Source organism: Lichenostomus cassidix, unplaced genomic scaffold (genome assembly GCF_008360975.1).
Source record: "Lichenostomus cassidix isolate B80296 unplaced genomic scaffold, HeHo_3.0 HiC_scaffold_780, whole genome shotgun sequence".
Lineage (NCBI taxonomy): Eukaryota > Metazoa > Chordata > Aves > Passeriformes > Meliphagidae > Lichenostomus > Lichenostomus cassidix.
In genome coordinates, this window is record NW_028147850.1 from 34,307 (window position 1) to 52,010 (window position 17,704).

Sequence of the window (17,704 nt, forward strand, 5' to 3'; positions counted from 1 at the left end):
TTGTGGACTTCTTCCCGCTCACCCTGAAACCATGCGGCAGCGTAGAAGCTCAGCTGTGACAGCCCTGCATGGGAGAGACTTGAATTCATCTAGGGAGTGTTTCCAAAGGCTTTGTGCGCAATCCTTGCTGCTTTCTTTTGTGATAATTTGCATCCCGGGAGCATTGCAATTCTCCAAATTGCAATTTTCCAACATGTGTTTGCCTTTGGAGATGGAGAAGAGATTGTTGGAAGCTTTAAATATAGCCATGCTTGAGCTTCCCAGTTGGTGGCCGTCCATTGCCTTGCCAAGTAGGCATCCAGTTGTGTTTGGACGTGAGCTGCCACAGCCAGACACGCAGCAACTGCAGCGTTGAACATCAGAGGATGGACGAATGTTTTTCCCAGAAAAACAGACAGAAGACCACAAGGAAACATGACAGTGTCTCTGTAGAATCACTTTGTCCCGTGAAACGCAACAGCTGATGGTGTTCTGGTGCTGCTGCTAATCCCTTCCATGAAAAACAATCATTCCAGGAAGGAGCAACATCATCTGACAGATACCAAGCATTGCCTCCAGCTGCTCCAGCTGCTCCTGCCATCGGGCACCTGCCCGTTGGCTTTGGCTGCCCCCTGGCAGAGAAGCCCGGCGGGGGCACAGGTCTGTGTGGCAGCAGACGGGCACCAGCACTGCCAGGGTACGGGGGGGTGGCAGGTGTGCTTTTGTGGGGACTCTGCCACACCTGCTGATTTCAGTGCTCCCCAAGCCCCAGGGCTCAGAGCAGCATTGGTGCCCTGGCCCACGCCTTCCTTGTGTGTGTGTCACCCCTGTGTTTAGGATGGCTAGCAGCCATCCTGGGGTGGGGGCGGCCCCAGGACAGGTGGCAGCGTGTGCAAGCGCCCTTTGTGACATGGTGCAGCATGGTCATCGTGGGATGCCACGGGACGGCGTGTCCATGGGCCCTTTGTGACACGCCGTGACATAGGTGCTGGAAGCGACACAGCTAAGCCTCAGTGCTCGGAGCACGCGACGGGACAGGACGGGACAGAGCGTTGCCGTGAGGATTTCCCACAGCGCACTCGTTCCTTGCTGACCCAGAGCTTTTCCGAGGCGTTCTTCCTGCAGGTGACCTCGAGGCCAAGCCACAGGACTTGGTGACCTGTGGCCTCCTCGAGGCTTCTCTTTGGCAGGTGCCCCCGAGGCCAAGCCACAGGACTTGGTGACCTGTGGCATCCTCGAGGCTTCTCTTTTGCAGCTGCCCCCGAGGGCAGACCGCGGGACTTGGTGACTCGGAGCTTCTCCGAGGCGTTGCCTATCCCTGTGGCCTGTGCCCTCGAGGCCAGACCGTGGGACTTGGTGACCACAGTCACCAAGGACGAGGAGTCTCCTGTCCTTTTGGCAGGAGCCCTCAAGACCAGAGTGCAGGACTTGCTGTCCTGTAGCCTTCCCAAGACTTCTCTCTTGCAGGTGCCTTCAAGGCACGACTGCAGCACTTGCTTACCCAGAGCTTTCCCAAGGCATCTCTCCTGCAAGCAGCCATTGTTCCGGTCACAGACATGGAGCAGAAACCCCCAAGCGAGCCCAAGGTGGCCTGGGAGGAGGAGGAGGAAGAAGGCCCTGGAGCTGCCCCAGCACAGCAGCCTGGAGAGGTGGAGCAGGTCCAGCCGCTGCAGACGGGTGAGTGGCAGAGCTGGGCCACAGGGCTGGTGCCTGCAGCCAGCTTGGCCCCATCCCATCCCATCCCATCCCATCCCATCCCATCCCATCCCATCCCATTCCATGCCCCATGGATAGACTAGAAGAGGGGCTGGGGCTGACCCCTGCTGCAGCCGTGCTGCATCCCCTGGGCATCCCGGGGCTGTCCCTGCCTGGGCAGCACAGGCCTGGGCTGTGTTCTCTGGCCTCTCCTGCAGCCCCTCAGCCCTGGCTGTGCTCACTCTTTCCCACATGCAGGCACGGACCAGACACAAGAGCGGGACTCTGCTCTTGATCGCTTCCGCCGAACAGCGCAGGTAGCTGCAGCCATCCCCACTGGGGCTGGGCTTGCTGTCACCGTTCAGTTGAGCGCCTGGAGAACTCCATGGAGTATCCCTCTCTTCTTGCCCTTCTCCTACAGAGTGTGTGCAGATTTATCAAGAGTCTTCGGGAGGAAGAGACCAGCATCAGGAAAGCTAGGGCCAGAGCATACTCGGCCACCTTCAAAACGAAGACCAGTGCTACCCTGCTGGATTTGGTTATGAAGCACGGGGTTTCCAATCCAAAGCAAGTAAGCAGCCTGTGGCCAGGGCTGGAGCTCTCCAGGAATTGCTTGGCTTCCCAAGCCATGCCCACTAGTACCTTTAAGCCTTTGAGGCCATCACGGTGTGGTGGGAAGGGAGGCACTTCTCTGGGGAAGCTGGGGACATTACTCCCTCTGGCAGCTTTCAAACTCTCCCTGGGCCTTCTGCAGGTGCCACCCATAGTGAGGTACATCCACCGATGGCTCAACGCCAATAACGAGTCTTCAGAGCACGCTGCGTATAAAATACTTCTGGATCTGATGGAGCAATACCCCGCTGACGTAGTGATAACCCTCCTGCGTGTGGCCCCATCGTGTGACAGGTACAGGACCCACCTGCCCAGAGGGCTCAGGGCTCACCAGCCCATCACCCTGTGGAACCTGTCCCTGGGGTCTGTCCCCTCAGGAGCCTGTCCACTGGGCGTGTGGGCAGTGGGCATAGACAGGGCTGGAAGGCAGCCTGGGCCCCCACAGCTGCCTATGGCACGGTGCTGTGGCAGAGACTCTCCTGACACAGAGCTCTGACCCCACAGAGCTGCCATGACCATGTGGGAGGCGATCATGTCCTCGCCCAGGACTGTGAGGCCAGCGATGCTGACTCTCCTTGATGTGCTGGCAAACTGGCCAAAGCACAGCACGTGCACCTCTGATGGGGACAACAGGGATGTCTTTGCCCTGGCTGTGAGTTTGTGGAAGTGGCCTTTGCTCACCCCCAGCTCGCCTCTCCCGCAGCTCTCCATCCTCCTTCCCCCAGTGCATCTCCCTGCCTCAGGCGCTGGGCTGAAACCTGGCCTAGGGGCAGGTCCAGGGCCACCAGGCCCGGTGCTTCCCCTGCCTCTCCCCTGGCCTCTCCCTCCCACGCTCGGGCCCTGCCACACGGACACCTCGGCACTGAGCGCTGTCTCGGCGCGGTTTGTCTTTTGCAGGCAACGGTGGTGATGTGGAAGATCCTCCAGGTGCCCTGCGGCCAACACGTTCTGATGGCGTTTTTCCCGATTGTCTTTGTGCATCTGCTCTTCCAAGTGTTCTTCAGCACTTTGGAGATGCCAGATGAGGTTGAAACCTTCTGGAAGGGATGCCAGGAGCAACACGGCCTTGCCACCAACCCCAACAGGTGCTCCATGCCAGTCCTCCTGTCCCTCCCATGTCCCCAGGGGAGGAGCCAGCGGTCCCAGCGTGACCTGGGCTTTGCTCTGCACACAGCTTCGCAGTGAGGACCCTCAAGGCCCTGCTCTGCCGACGGCAGTGTGCGCAAGTGGTGCTGGCAATGGAACGCAGGCGTGGCTGGGACACACTGCTCTGTGCTGACACCCACCACTATGCCGTGGGTGTGCTGGCCAGGTGAGATCCCCTTCTCCCCACAGCCCTCGGCATTTGTGCTCTGTGCCTGGGGTGCCCTACACAGTCCCCATGGTTGTGGGCCAGCGGGCCTTGTCACTGAGGGATGGCCAAGCAGACAGGAAAAGGCTGGGAGAGGAAGGTGTCCAGAAGGAGCCGCCTCCCAATTTGCCCACATCCCTCCAGGGATGCTGGTCCAGCCCGCTTGTGAGTCAGTCCTGGGAGAGGTTTATCCCCCCAGCTCAGGGACTTGGTTCCTTTGCTTGCCTTCCAGGGAGATATCCTTTGTCTCCGAACCCTTGTGTGCCCAGATCGTTCATCATATGCTCAACCTGCTCAGCAGGGAGGAGCCACGCTGGGAGCTGCCCGCCCTGGCATTCCTTGCGGAGGTGAGCCTGAAGGCCAGCGCTGCCTCGCCCAGCTGCCTCCCAGCTCTCTGCCCTCTCATAGCCGCAGCTGCCTGGAACGGTGCCCATGCCCTGTGCTGCTGCCTGGGCCCTGTGCTGACTGGTTCTGGGCTCCTGCCAGCTGGCTCCCCTGTCACTGCCTGTGCCTTTCAGGTCCTTGACTGCCTGGACTTGACGAAAAGTGGTAACAGAGTCCTGAAAATCGTGTCAAGGCACCTGCAGAGCGAGTGCAGGGAGAGACGTCGCCTGGCGCTCAGGGCCCTCCTGGAGTTCATTGACGATCCCTCAATGGTGAGAAGGGGCAGTGGCTGAAGCCTCGATGGCAGCGTGGGGCTGGGCAAAGCAGCCAGCCAGGCTTGGCTGTGCTTCAGGAGCTGAGGCAGCTGCTCCCAGCTCTCCTGCCTGCCGGCTCAGCTGCCTGAGTGCTTTGGGACAGGCCTTTGGCCTCTGGGCCATGCGGCGGCAGGATGTGGTTGCACAACCTTGTGTTCTGCACAGGCCGAAAGAGTGTGGAGTCTGACTGAAAGCCTCATGAAACTACTGGAGGACAGAGATGGAGACATGGTTGCAATGACACTCACTGCACTGGGCTATAGAGTGTCGGACAAAGTCGTGCCGCTCCCCAGCCCCACCGCCCTGCAGCTGGCTGAGGCGCTCCTGCCACTCTTTGACAATGTAAGGCTCTGTGCCCCCAGGCACGGGCACTAGTCCTGGCCTGGGCTTTTTGTGCCCTGTGGATTTTCAGGCGTGTGCCCAGGTGAGCCCAGAGCAGCCAGTGCTGAGGTCTTTTTTTCTTCCTTTCTGACAGGATAATAGCCTGGTGCAGCGGCTCTCCATGTTTGTCTTCGAAGGGTTGGTGACTTTTACAGGGGAGAAGGGAAAAAAGGCCCTGAAGACAAAAGCGTGGCAGAGCCTGCTCCCACTCTACTTCCACTGCCATGATGAGAAGACATCTGTGGCAGAGGTGAGGACTGATGGGTTGCTGGAGTCCCCCTGAGAGGGGGCTCAGCTGACTCCTGCCCTGGTGCCTCATGGGCTGCGCTCCAGGCGTCCTGTGCCCTGAGCTGGGGTGCCATCTGTGGGTCTCTGCTGCTATGCAGGCCTCTCAGGAAGTGCTCCTTGCTGTGGCCAAGTTCCTGAAGAGACGGGATCTGAAGCAGCTGGTGAAGAAGAACCAGCTGTGGAAGTTTGGCGAGTGCCTGGTAAGGATGGCCTGAAAGCCACAGCCCCAGCCTGGAGAAAACCCCCTCCCCTGGTGGCCAGTGTGTGGGGCTGGCAGCGGTGCCCCTGCCCACTGCTGCACGCAGGAACCACACGGGCTCTTCTCCAGCCTGCCCTGGCCCCGAGCCGGGTGCCGATGGAGCCCCGGCCCGGCTGGGCTGTGCGGCTCCCCGGGCAGCACTCCGGCCCTCTGCCCCCTCCAAAGCGCGGCGCCAGCGGCTGCTGGCGGGCAGGGGAGGCCAGGGCTGGGCAGGCCAAGGGGCAGAGCCCACGCCAAGCTTTCCCTCCTGGCGCTCTCTCCAGCTGGCAAAGGACAGGAGCCGGGCGGCCGAGTACCTGCGCCACGCCCTGCCCTACCTGGACAGCCCACAGGAGTCCCTGCGAGAGGAGGCCGTCAGGTTCCTGGGTGAGGCACGATCCCGGGCTCCCGCCCCGCCCCGCCGCAGCTCGGCCCCAGCCCCGGCTGCTGCCCCGGCAGCGGCATCCGTGGCCAGGGCTCTGCAGCCCCGCCTGGCCTCGGGGCTGCTGCCGCCCCGCTCTCGCAGGGAGCCGTGCCCTTCCTTGGGCGTCCGGATGCGGCAAGGGCCCGGGCTGAGCGCTGCCGGCGCGGGCGCCTTGTGGCCCCGGGGCTGGCAGCGCCGCTGTGGGGGAGCTGTGCCGCTGGGGCTGTGACACAGGGTTCTGTGTTGCCAGGGATTCTCGGGCGGCATCTGAGGGGGCAGCAGGAAGAATTCCACATCATCTGCAAGGGTGAGTGAGGGCAGTGGGGTGTCAGCGGGGGCTGGCAGGGAGGAGCTGCAATCCCTGTCCCGGCTCTGGATGGCTCTGCGCCCTGTGTGGACGAGGGGCGGCGTGGGTAGAGCACAGAGAGATTTCAGGGGCACGTGGGGGATTCGTGGCCAGCACCTTCCGGCTGATCCCGTTGGTCCCTGCTCGTCCCTGGCCATGGCAAAGGCTGGCGGGGATGGCCCTGGCCGGGGAACTCTCCTCGGGTTCCCGCAGATCCAGGCTCTGACCGTGGCTCTCTTCCTCTCTCTTGCAGCCCTCGAAGACATGGCAGATGACATCAGCCCCACCATCGCAAACCTGGCCCTTCAAACGTTATACATCCTTCAGGCTGTCCAGAGAACTCCCTTGTCCAGAGTGCAGAGGCTGCAAGAGCAGCTCCAGCAGGCATGGAAGACACGGCCTCATCTGCGAGGCTGTGGATGGCTGCGCTGCTGGAGCTCTGTTGACAGATCCAGGCTCTGACCGTGGCTCTCTTCCTCTCTCTTGCAGCCCTCGAAGACATGGCAGATGATGTCAGCCCCGCCACTGCAAACCTGGCCCTTCAAACCTTCTACATCCTCCAGGCTGTCCAGAGGACTCGTTTGTCCAGAGCGCAGAGGCTGCAAGAGCAGCTCCAGCAGGCATGGAAGACACGGCCTCGTCTGCGAGGCTGTGGATGGCTGCGCTGCTGGAGCTCTGTTGAGAGCTGATCTGTGTGCTCTGTCTGCTGGGGCCACCTGAGTCAGCGGGGAACATCTGTTTTTATGAAGACTTCAATTTTTTTTTAGTATGCCCTAAAAAAAGGGTTCATATATTGCTAATGTAATTAATATTATGTTAGCAGTAATGTAATTGATATTGTTAATATAATTCTCAAATACAGAATGTGTTATAATACACCCCGTGCCAGGATCTTTCTTTTGGTGCCCAGTGTCTGCAGGGCATAGGGGAAGAGGGGAAGACGGGTGCTTGTGCCCAGCAAGTTGCCCAGGCATGCAGTATGGAAGTGGCCAGAAGCCCCTTGGCCTTCGCTGGTTCTGCCGAAGCCCAAACACTTCCAACGGAGCGGGCTGGCAGAGGCCACAGCTGCGGGGATCCCTGCGAGACTGGTGCCTGGAGATGGCCACAAGCCCTCTGGCAGCCTGGAAGCTCCACCTGTGTCCTCCTGCCCGTGTGTTGCTGGCTGGATTGCTGAGGACTCCCTGGTGCCTCTTGATCCGGGGCTCCTCTGGAGCTTCGTCGGGGCTGCGCCACGGCCGGGCAGGATGGCCGGGCTGGGGGAGACCCTGAGGGGACGGGACGGTGGGAGGCCTGCAGGGATGAGGTGCTGCCCAGGCCCTGACGGGACAAGGCAGTGGGAAGGCACGAGGGGGATGCGTGAGGGGGTGGGCAGCAGGAGGCTGCAAGGGGACAGGAGGCCCCTGAGGGGATGGGGTGGTGGGAAGCGCTGAGGAATTGAGTGTCAGAGGCCAGAAGAAGCCCTCAGGCAGCCGCCCTGTTCCTGCAACCCGGCTGCTCTGGTGTTTCCCCAAGGCATGTCCCTCACTGACCGGTTGGAGGGACCTCCCAAAATGAGGTGTGTACCCCTGCTCCCAGCCTTTCAGACCTGTGGGCCCAGGGGTTGTGGGGCTGGGCGCCTGCCCTCCCTGTCCTTGCGACTGGGGCCCTGGCCCTGCTCAGCCTTAGGCCATGAGCTTGACTGCCTGGGTATTGAGTCTTGTTCCTCTTGTTGCGGGGGAGGCTGACCTCTGTGGCTTTGGGCAAGACAGAGGAAGAAGAGCAGCAGCTTTGAGCCCAAGAGGCACCATGAGCAAGGCCCTCTGGGCCAAGGGCGCTCCCGGGGCACGGATACGTGAGCGTGTGAGCTTTGCAGTTCCAGATGGGTCCTGTCCAGGGAAAGGGCTCAGTAGACTCAGTGGACGTGAGCCACTGGTGGATGTCCCCTCATTTTCCCTCAGTGAGCCACACGTCCCCTCAGTATCACTTGCGGCACCCTCCACTCCCTCAGTGACCCTCAGTGAGCAGGGCTGGGTCTTTGCTTTGCTGTCATTGGCCTTTTGCCATCACGCTCCTTGGGCTTCCCGGAGAGAGGTGCAGCCCTACAAGGAGGGTGAGATCCCTTGTCTCTGCACTTGAGGGGGCAAATGGAGCTCTCCCAACTCCCAGCCCCACCTGTAAGGAGAGCAGGGCTTTTCCCCCAGCCCCAGCAGCTTTCTGCCGGCTGGTGGCCCCTGCCCGGCGTGACTCTGCCAGCTGATGGCCCCTGCCCGGCATGACTGCCTGTACCCAGGGTGCATCGCTGAGGGGGTGGCTGGTGTCCCTCCATTTGCTGATGGAATGCGAGGGTCACTGAGGGAGTGGAGGGTGCCCCATGGGATGCTGAGGGGACAGGAGGTTCCCTGAGCGGGTGGCAGGTGCCTTTTATCTCACTGAAGGGAAGATGGATGCCCTGTGCGTTGCTGAGACGCCGTGATGGTCTCTGAAGGCCACTGAAGGGACACGAGGGTCACTGAGGGGGAAGAGGGTGTCAGGTGCTGCGGATTCCCCTGAGGGGATATGGGGGTCACTGAGGGGGAGGAGGGTACCCCTTTTTATGCTGAGGGGACACGAAGGACATTTGAGGCGGAGGCACGTGTGTCGCTGAGGGGCCATGAAGGTCTCTGAGGGGAATGCGTGTGCCAGGTGATGTGGGTCGCACGGAGCAGACACGGGCGTCACTGAAGGAGAGGCAGGAGTCTGTCGTGTTCCTGAGGGTACGTCAGGGTCACTGAGGGATCGCGATGGTCACCCGAGGGGCAGCCGGGCATGCCGTGTGTCGCTGAGGGGACACGCGGCTGCCCGCACGCACGCCAGGGCCGCTGAGGGGCCGCGGGCGCCCTGAGGGACACGGCAGGCCCGCGCCACTCCCTGCTGCGCAGCCGCCGCCGCCTCCTCCGCGCCGCAGGGTACGTTTCCCGCCCAGCATCGAGCGGCTCCGCCCCGCCGCTCCCCTCAGCCGCGAGGCGCGGGAACTGCCAGCCGCTGTGGCTGTGTGCCTCTGGGCGAGGCGCCGGGGGGCTGCCGGGAGCAGTGTGGGAATTGCCCTGGGGCAGCCCTGGGCGGGTAGACATGGAGGAGAATGGGGCAGTTCCGTCATGGTACTAGAGGGTGTTTAACTTTGTGGGGGGAAAAGTTAAAGTGGCTTATAGGGTGTTATAGATTGCACTCATAGAACCGATACGGAGTCAAGCCAATTAAGAATTTATAATTTATTAGCAAGCGGTAGCAAGGATAGCAGCGCTGGGCGGCCAAAGGCACGCAGGCTCTCCCCCACCTTACAGTCTTTTTATAGGGTTTATCTTCTGGGTTACGTGTTTTTGTAATGTGTGTCCTTCCTGTCCCTGACCCCGCCCCCCTGACCCCTTCTGACTGGATGTGAGTCAGGACCGCCTCCCATCCCTAGAGATAAAATCCCCAGCCAGATCCGGAACGGGCCTCTTTGGTTCTGGGCTCGTATGGAACCTGTACCCTCCCTCGCCTTCCCTTCCCCCTCCCCAGTCTCCCCATTCCTCCCCTGTTTTCCTCAATAAAAACACCATGGAGACCAGGAACCAAACAGCTGCCTTTCTAAACCTGCAACGCTTCTACAAGGACCGCGTCTGACCAGCCCCACAGCTCGTGGCCATGGAATGACCATCCTGCGTGTTCCGGTTCTGGGGCAGCGCTCCCCTCGCAGCAGGGGAGAGCTGCCTTTCAGGTTCTGCACTGCTGCAACGTGTACCCTGCACTGTGCGGCTTTCTGGGCTGCTTCTGTTCTTCTTCTGCTGAGACAGTACATCTTGCAGAATGCCAAGGTTACAGATTACTTCTTATTTTGCCAGCGAACTTTTCCCACCCAAAACAACTTTCCCTCTGTTTTTAAGCAGTGTTAGCAAGATTTGCAATTTCCTTTTGTTCAAGAGGCCTTAGCAAGATTTTGATGAACAAACAGTATTCTTTTTATTACATAGGGCACAGAAGGAACTTTGGAATTACCTGGCGTCACTCCTAGGGCACAGAATGAACCCTCGGGATTAAATGTGAGGTAATCACTGGATTGTGAGAATAAAATCTCCTGAGATAGTATGTGGAATAACTGTAGAGGATATTTTGGTGGAAAAATTTGTCGTGAGCTCTAGGGGTCAGCTCTGCTGTTGAGGAAAAGTCTGAGGTAATTTGCAGAGGATATGTAGAGAAAATTTTGTTATGAAACCTGAGGTAAATTGCAGGGCAGAAAAAGAACGTTTTGGGGGCAAATTCTCAGGTTTTCTGTGGTCCAAATATACTGTCCTATTTACTAGCAGGGTCACCTTGCCCTCCTTGTCAGCCAGCCCAGCCTGGGCACCTCGGGGGTGTCCATATTCGGGGGTGTCCAGGTGTACATACTGCGGAAGCCAAGCCTTGAGAGCTTTTGTGAGACACCATGAGGAAGCACCGGGTTGCAGGAACAGGGGGGCTGCCTGAGGGCTTCTTCTGGCCTTTGACACCCAATTCCTCAGCGCTTCCCACCACCCCATCCCCTCAGGGGCCTCCTGTCCCCTTGCAGCCTCCTGCTGCCCACCCCCTCACGAATCCCCCTCGTGCCTTCCCACTGCCTTGTCCCGTCAGGGCCTCGGCAGCACCTCATCCCTGCAGGCCTCCCACCGCCCTGTCCCCTCAGGGTCTCCCCCAGCCCGGCCATCCTGCCCGGCCGTGGCGCAGCCCCGACGAAGCTCCAGAGGAGCCCCAGATCAAGAGGCACCGGGGAGCCCTCAGCAATCCAGCCAGCAACACACGGGCAGGAGGACACAGGTGGAGCTTCCGGGCTGCCAGAAGGCTTGTGGCCATCTCCAGGCACCAGCCTCGCAGGGATCCCTGCAGCTGTGGCCTCTGCCAGCCCGCTCCCTTGGAAGTGTTAGGGCTTCGGCAGAACCAGCGAAGGCCAAGGGGCTTCTGGCCACTTCCACACTGCACGCCTGGGCAACTTGCTGGGCACAAGCACCCGTCTTCCCCTCTTCCCCTATGCCCTGCAGACGCTGGGCACCAAAAGAAAGATCCTGGCACGGGGTGTATTATAACACATTCTGTATTTGAGAATTATATTAACAATATCAATTATATTACTACTAATATAATATTAATTGCATTAGCAATATATGAACCCTTTCTTTAGGGCATACTAAAAAAAAATTGAAGTCTTCATAAAACCAGATGTTCCCCGCTGACTCAGGTGGCCCCAGCAGACAGAGCACACAGATCAGCTCTCAACAGAGCTCCAACGGCGCAGCCATCCACAGCCTCGCAGACGAGGCCGTGTCTTCCATGCCTGCTGGAGCTGCTCTTGCAGCCTCTGCGCTCTGGACAAGCGAGTCCTCTGGACAGCCTGGAGGATGTAGAAGGTTTGAAGGGCCAGGTTCGCAGTGGTGGGGCTGACATCATCTGCCATGTCTTCGAGGGCTGCAAGAGAGAGGAAGAGAGCCACGGTCAGAGCCTGGATCTGTGGGAACCCGAGGAGAGTTCCCCGGCCAGGGCCATCCCCGCCAGCCTTTGCCATGGCCAGGGACGAGCAGGGACCAACGGGATCAGCCGGAAGGTGCTGGCCACAAATCCCCCACGTGCCCCTGAAATCTCTCTGTGCTCTGCCCACTCTATGCCTCTCGTCACACAGGGCACAGAGCAATGCAGAGCCGGGACAGGGATTGCAGCTCCTGCCTGCTAGCCCCCGCTGACACCCCGCTGCCCTCACTCACCCTTGCAGATGACCTGGAATTCTTCTTGCTGCCCCCTCAGATGCTGCCTGAGAATCCCTGGGAACACAGAGCCCGGTGTCACAGCCATTGGCTGTGCTTTTCCTGCGCCTAGCCCTGGTCTTATTAGCTGATATAAGGCACTGGTGGTAGGTTGCACTGATAAATGGAAATACAGGATGAAAAACTTAAAGTTGCAAAGTGATCTATTAATCTAACAGTTGGAGGATAACCGAGAGGTAAAAATTCGCTCTTAAGACACCATTTCTCCTCTTTCACCCCTCTTCCTCCTTCCAACCAACAGCTCAAGGGTGTAGGGAGGGCATGGAGGCTTCTTTAGGTTAATTCATTGCCTCAGTTCTTCTGCTACAAACACTGTTTGTCAGCTCACCCCCATCCTTCCCTCCAACCAATGGCATGGGTGGGAGGGGGCATGGAAAGGAGTTTTCTTTGGTCGGTTCATCAGGGAGAGAGTCCTCTACTAAGCCATGGGGTCCCTCCCACGAGAGACAGTCCTCGGCGAACTTCTTTGGCGTGGGTCCATTCTCACCAGCAGCAGGCCTCCCAAATCTGCTGCAACATGAGTTTTTGTCCGTAGGGTGCAGACTTCTAAGCCGAGGCCAGGCTGTTTTCATCCTGGCAGCAAGGCCTTTGTCTCCCTTACAAGGCTTTTGTAACTTTAACTCTATGTGGAACTCCCACTGGATCTCAGCTTTTTCCAGGCATCCACCTGCTCCTCTGGCGTGGGCTCCTCCCCACGGGCTGTGGGTGGATCTCTGCACCCCAGTGGACTCCGTGGGCTGCAGGGGGACCACCTGCTCCCCCCATGGTCTTCACCACAGCTAGCAGAGGGTTTTCAGCCCCAGCGCCTGGAGCACCTCCTACCCCACCTTCTCCACTGACCTTGGTGTCTCCGTGTTGTTTTCCCCTCACATATTTGCACCTCCTCCTCCTCCTCTAGCTAAAAAGAAGTGCATGCTCACATTGTTTTGATTTCTTCTTAAATATGTTTTCACAGAGGCGTAACTAACATCTCTAATTGTCCAGCAGCATGTCCATCACCTTCAGAGCCATCAGAGATTGGCTCTGCTGCACAGGCTGAAAAACTTCCAGAACCTTCACACAGGACACACAGGAGCCATCTCTGTACCCCACCCCACTCACTAGCAAAACTGGGCTAAACAAAACTAACTCATGAACATGGGGGTATGCCTTCTTGCAACCCTACAGACACTTCTTCAGGTCTACTGCAACAGCTTTTGAAGGGTTTAAATTTCTCTCAGATGCTAAAGACACCTTTCCAATGTTCTGGGCTAAGCAAAACCAACACAGTTACGTCAAGCCACAGAGGACTGACTGAACATCCAAAACATCCGAGCACACATTCCAGTGCTTCACGTGCAGTCTCTGCTCTGCAAAGCCAGGCTTCCTGGGTTGCACTCACTAGCTAGCTTTGAATGGAGACTTGGAGAAAAAAAGAATAAATGAAGAGTTAGTTTGGCCATTCAGGCGAAGGGAAAGGAACAAAGAATCCTATTTGCTTACAAGGCAGCTGGAGAAGGATTTTCACGAGGGATTGTAGTGATTGGACAAGGGAGAATGGCCTTAAGCTGAAGGAGAGCAGGGTTAGATGGGATATTGGGAAGGAATTGTTCCCTGTGAGGGCAGGGAGGTCCTGGCACAGGGTGCCCAGAGAAGCTGTGGCTGCTCCTGGATCCCTGGAAGTATCCAGGGCCAGATTGGACAGGGCTTGGAGCAGCCTGGGATCGTGGTAGGTGTCCCTGCCCATGGCAGGGGTGGAACAAGATGAGCTTTAATGACTCTTCCAATCCAAACCATTCTGTGATTCTACAATTCAGCTTCCTCTGTTAGTCCCCTGAATTTCCCAAAAAGAAAAGCTGTCCCTATCCTTGCTTGAGAAGCTTTGCTCCCTCAAGCCCATCACCTACTGTAGAGCCATGTTCAAAGTGCAGACACACAAGTTCAAGAGTCACTTCATGGATGAAGTGGACACTGGCATGATTTGAAAACAGCCAGCAGGAATTCCCAGGTTAGGCCAGCATTTAACAATACACCAAAAAGCAAAGAAGAGCTCAAAAAGGGAGCACAGATGTCAGCAGACCAAATGTCCTTGGGCTGTGCTGTGATGACATGCTCAGCTGAGAGCTGGGTTTGGTAACAGAGCCAGAGCCACAGGGATTTGTGTCTGTCCAAGAAGTGCCAATCACCGTTCTCCAGGCACGGAGTGAAGAAGTGTTGGAGTTGATGGATATGCCAGAGTGCCAGAGAGATTCCCACTCTCCCAGGCAAGGTCAGAGCCCCCAGCTGATGGAAAGGGAAGCGTTACAGCCATCAGCTGAATTTCAAACTACAGCCTGATCCAAACCTCCAGCTGTGACAGGAGCACATGCAGACGCCTGACTTCTCTATAAAAGAGGGTAAGCAGAATTTTCACTCCTCACTTTCTCCCTTCCTTACCTCCTCGCTGCTCATTGATTCGGAGCTGAATGTGCCACGATGGCAGCGCACGGTGATGTTGGAAATCAGCTCCCTGGAGACTTCCACAACGCTCCTGCAGGAAGCAGTGGGCTGTAATAGAACAAAATAGAGCCAATCTCACAGAGCAAACATCCAACACAAACCCTCTCATGGGAGTTTCACTGGGGGTGGGAGGGAACTTGCAGAAGAATTTAAAAAAACAAATTCCAAGAGAAAGCAACGCAAGAAAGATGATACACGACTACACACAGGTTACTGCTCCACAACTGTGTGTTCACTGTATGAAGACTTGAGCTTGCTTGAGGTAGGAGAAAACCTCCACATCCTTTTCACAGCTCTGAATTCACCAAGTACAAAGAAAAGGGCAGTGCAGGGCTATGCCTGTGGCAGCTCCAGCTCTGGAAGTTAAACTACTCTTGAAGACGTTGTCTCTGCAATTTGACAAAAATCCGCAGCAAAACCTGCACTCAAGTTTGGAAAACACATCCACACGCTGCCATATTGCCCCAAGAAGAAAAGAGGGATGGTGTCAGTTTAGGATACAGGGATACCATTGTACCAGACAACATTTGTGTTTTTAAAGAAAAACAGCAAAGCAATAACCAACAATTCCGTGTGGTGCCATCTAAATGCACACAGGAGCTGCTTAGCTCCAGAGGAGAGAGGTGGCTTGGCCCAAGTAACTGTGCACAGAGAAGTCCAGGCTCAAGATGATGTATTTCCACCAAAGCTGGTGATTTAAGACTCAGAGTAGAGCAAGAGCTCTATCAAGAGCCATACCAAGAGCCTTTTTATTTCAGGCTGAGAGTTAATCTGAAAGTGATCAGTACTGTGAGCACAGAGGGGGGAATCTGCATTTATGAGAAGATAACCCCTTCTGTGATGTCCAGATGCATGATAGGCAAAAGCAAGTGCTCTTCTACCCTCTTCTCTTAGAGAACAAACCATTCTTTCTACGATTTGGCCCCAAAAGCACACCTACCTTCACTACACTCTGCTCCAAGACAAAAATCCTCTCTTCAGCTCCCTGCACTCCCCACTGACCAGGCAGAAGAGTTTCCCACTACTGACCCTTCCCACCTAACACCCCCTCCACGCTGCAGGTTGTAGCAGAAAGTTAGCCGTTCCTCATTTTTCAGCACCAGCAGCATTCCAACCCATCCTGAGAGGATGCACAGGGAGGGAAGGTTCACATTCCCACCGGGGGCACTTACCACGAAAGGCCCAGTTTTGAAGGCAGAGGTGAAGGGATCTCTCCCCGAAGCTTTGGTGCACACAGTCTCACGGATGCTGAACTGCAGATCTAACATATAAGCATCGCTGTCCCACATGTCCACCTGGTGAAAGGAGGGTCAAAACAACACCTCATTAGTCCTTGTCACCCCTCTGCTGCTCTCACTACTGGGCAATCTTGCTTCTTTGCCAAGCAGAAGATGGCATAAGGGCATTAGGGGTCAGTGCCCAATTTAGAGCAGATTGATGTGGGTGAGAAAGGCTGCCTCGATGGGCAGCACACATGCCCCACTGCAAGCTTTAGACTGTTTAGTTGCCTTTTGATTATTCTTTTCTCTTTTACATAGTCTCATCAATGCTTTGGCTCAAGATGGGAGACTCAAAAAAAAAAAAAAAGAAAAACAAGCAACCCACAAAACACCCCCGGCAAACAACAAATTCCCGCTACTTTCAAATACTGGGAGTTTTTAATCCAAACGATATAAATCCGTAAGTCATCTTGACATTCATTTTTGCAGAAGACTTGATACATGCCACCTATAGAAACAGAAAGGTTCTGAGGGTGTTCAGGAGCATGGATAACTTTGATTTAAGAAGCTTTAACTCCTTCATTCAGGGCGTATCCAATATAAGCTTTAGCACCACAAATTAAAACATATAGGGGTTTCCTGCTTGCACTTAGACTCTAGCGGATTTAAACCAGAATTGGTGTGTAGAGACAGATGAAATGAATACAGATCAGAGAATGAATCCTGAATGCATTTGTGGGGGCATTTAATCAGCTAAGACCTTCAGATGAACCAGGTTGCTTGATGCCCAAAGCAAAGCAGTTAGCTAGAGGTATTTAAAAACATCACTTTTGACCAAAATCCTACAAGACATTCCTCGAGAACTTCTACTCTAGGGGTGAAAAATCTGAATTCCTAAACAAACTTACCTACGAAAGATATTTAGGTTCCTAAAGCCATAACTTCAGATAATGCCCCAAACCCACCCTCTTCCAGGCAGCATCAGCAAACTCCAACTAAATCCGGGTTTCCAGAACTGTGTGGAAAAGAGTTTTCCATCCCAGCAAAGCACATGTCAGGTAAAGGGCCTGCATTGTCTGCACACTTACTCCTGTGACTCAGCTCCTGACAACACCATACAGGTTTCTGCTCCATGATTGGGAATTGATCCATGCAATGGATGCATTGAGAGCCTCTTCCATGACAGGGACTTCATAGTCATATGCTGGAAACCCTGAGAGGGCAGTACAGTTCCATTAGAAGTTCCTTGTAGGCTTGTACTTTTCCCCACGAAACCACCCTCCTAAGAAGGGGGATGTGGCTCCAGCTTACCTGAACACGAGAAAACGTTCAGTGTGAGGACAAAAATTAAGATCCTCACAGTGTGTCTTTCCAAATCCTCCGGCCTTTCCCCTTTCCAAGCAAGGATTCCCAGTGCATATCCCTCTGTCTTTATATAAATGCAGCCTTGATCCTGCACCTGACCTCCCCACGTCCAAGCTCTGCTCCAAACATTGCACTTTAAACAGAATTGATCCCAAGGTAAATATTTGTTGTCAGCTTTTCTCCATTTAGCAGGAGTTCTCTGGTAAGCGATGGGCTGCAGTGCCTTTTTCCCAGGACTGAATTACCCTTTGGGGAATTCAGGGAGCACTGAATTCCTGATATTTCCATAGCCAAAGGCAGAATCTAGTTATTTTGTCCACTTTTAGCCATTAGTTTTCCACGGGGGGAGTCAACTGTTTCCTTAGCACTGGAAGCCAGAACCTTCATGTCCTGCCAGAGTCTGGAAGCATTTACAAGCTGGCGTTCCCTGAGGATTCCCCAGCACCAGAGGGGAATTCAGCCACATGGAGCTGCCGCCATCACTCTGCAGACCAAAGCACCCTGGAGAAGCCTCCTTCTCCTGACACAAGGCACGCGGCACACTGCAAATCCCTGGGACACCCAGTCTAAGCCCCAAAATCAATGGGATTTTTGGAAAGCAATGTTGGAAACTGTTGCCTTCAAGCAAGCTCACCCATTGCTGCTTGTTCACAAGGCAGAGATGGGTCTAACCACGTCCATTCTGAAGATCCCATGAGTGAAATCCCTCCATTAACCTTCAAATTGCAGTTCCACTTGAATTCTGTGGCACGGGGTCATTTTAAGAATTTTCCAAAAGACATGCACTCATGGGAGGCTCAGATTTGGTAAGGACAAGCATAAAGTTGCTCCTGCTTGTCAGCT

The 17,704-nt window shown here is 55.9% G+C and overlaps 2 protein-coding genes across 3 annotated transcripts; one reads left to right on the plus strand and one right to left on the minus strand.

Moving 5' to 3' along the window:
* The first annotated feature begins 1,356 nt into the window (after nt 1-1,356).
* LOC146420625 (maestro heat-like repeat-containing protein family member 7) lies at nt 1,357-6,890 on the plus strand. Its single transcript, XM_085048080.1, has 15 exons — nt 1,357-1,656; nt 1,933-1,991; nt 2,096-2,245; nt 2,429-2,580; nt 2,791-2,938; nt 3,184-3,371; nt 3,461-3,598; nt 3,870-3,984; nt 4,156-4,293; nt 4,501-4,677; nt 4,811-4,966; nt 5,103-5,204; nt 5,527-5,629; nt 5,917-5,973; nt 6,502-6,890. The coding sequence occupies exons 1-15, from the start codon at nt 1,536-1,538 to the stop codon at nt 6,699-6,701; spliced, it is 2,004 nt and encodes a 667-aa protein (XP_084904206.1). The 5' UTR covers nt 1,357-1,535; the 3' UTR covers nt 6,702-6,890.
* A 4,166-nt stretch (nt 6,891-11,056) lies between these two features.
* Nucleotides 11,057-16,997, minus strand: LOC146420626 (secreted phosphoprotein 24-like). 2 transcript variants are annotated; one of them, XM_085048082.1, is made up of 5 exons: nt 16,808-16,997; nt 16,405-16,709; nt 15,449-15,571; nt 14,214-14,324; nt 11,057-11,445 (listed from the first exon to the last, which is right to left on the minus strand). In XM_085048082.1, exons 3-5 carry the CDS (start codon nt 15,563-15,565, stop codon nt 11,215-11,217), a joined length of 459 nt encoding a protein of 152 aa, XP_084904208.1. In that variant the 5' UTR covers nt 15,566-15,571; nt 16,405-16,709; nt 16,808-16,997; the 3' UTR covers nt 11,057-11,214. The 2 variants fall into 2 exon arrangements, with proteins under 2 accessions (XP_084904208.1, XP_084904209.1); XM_085048083.1 differs by having other exon boundaries at nt 16,585-16,709; nt 16,808-16,996.
* Nucleotides 16,998-17,704: the final 707 nt, after the last annotated feature.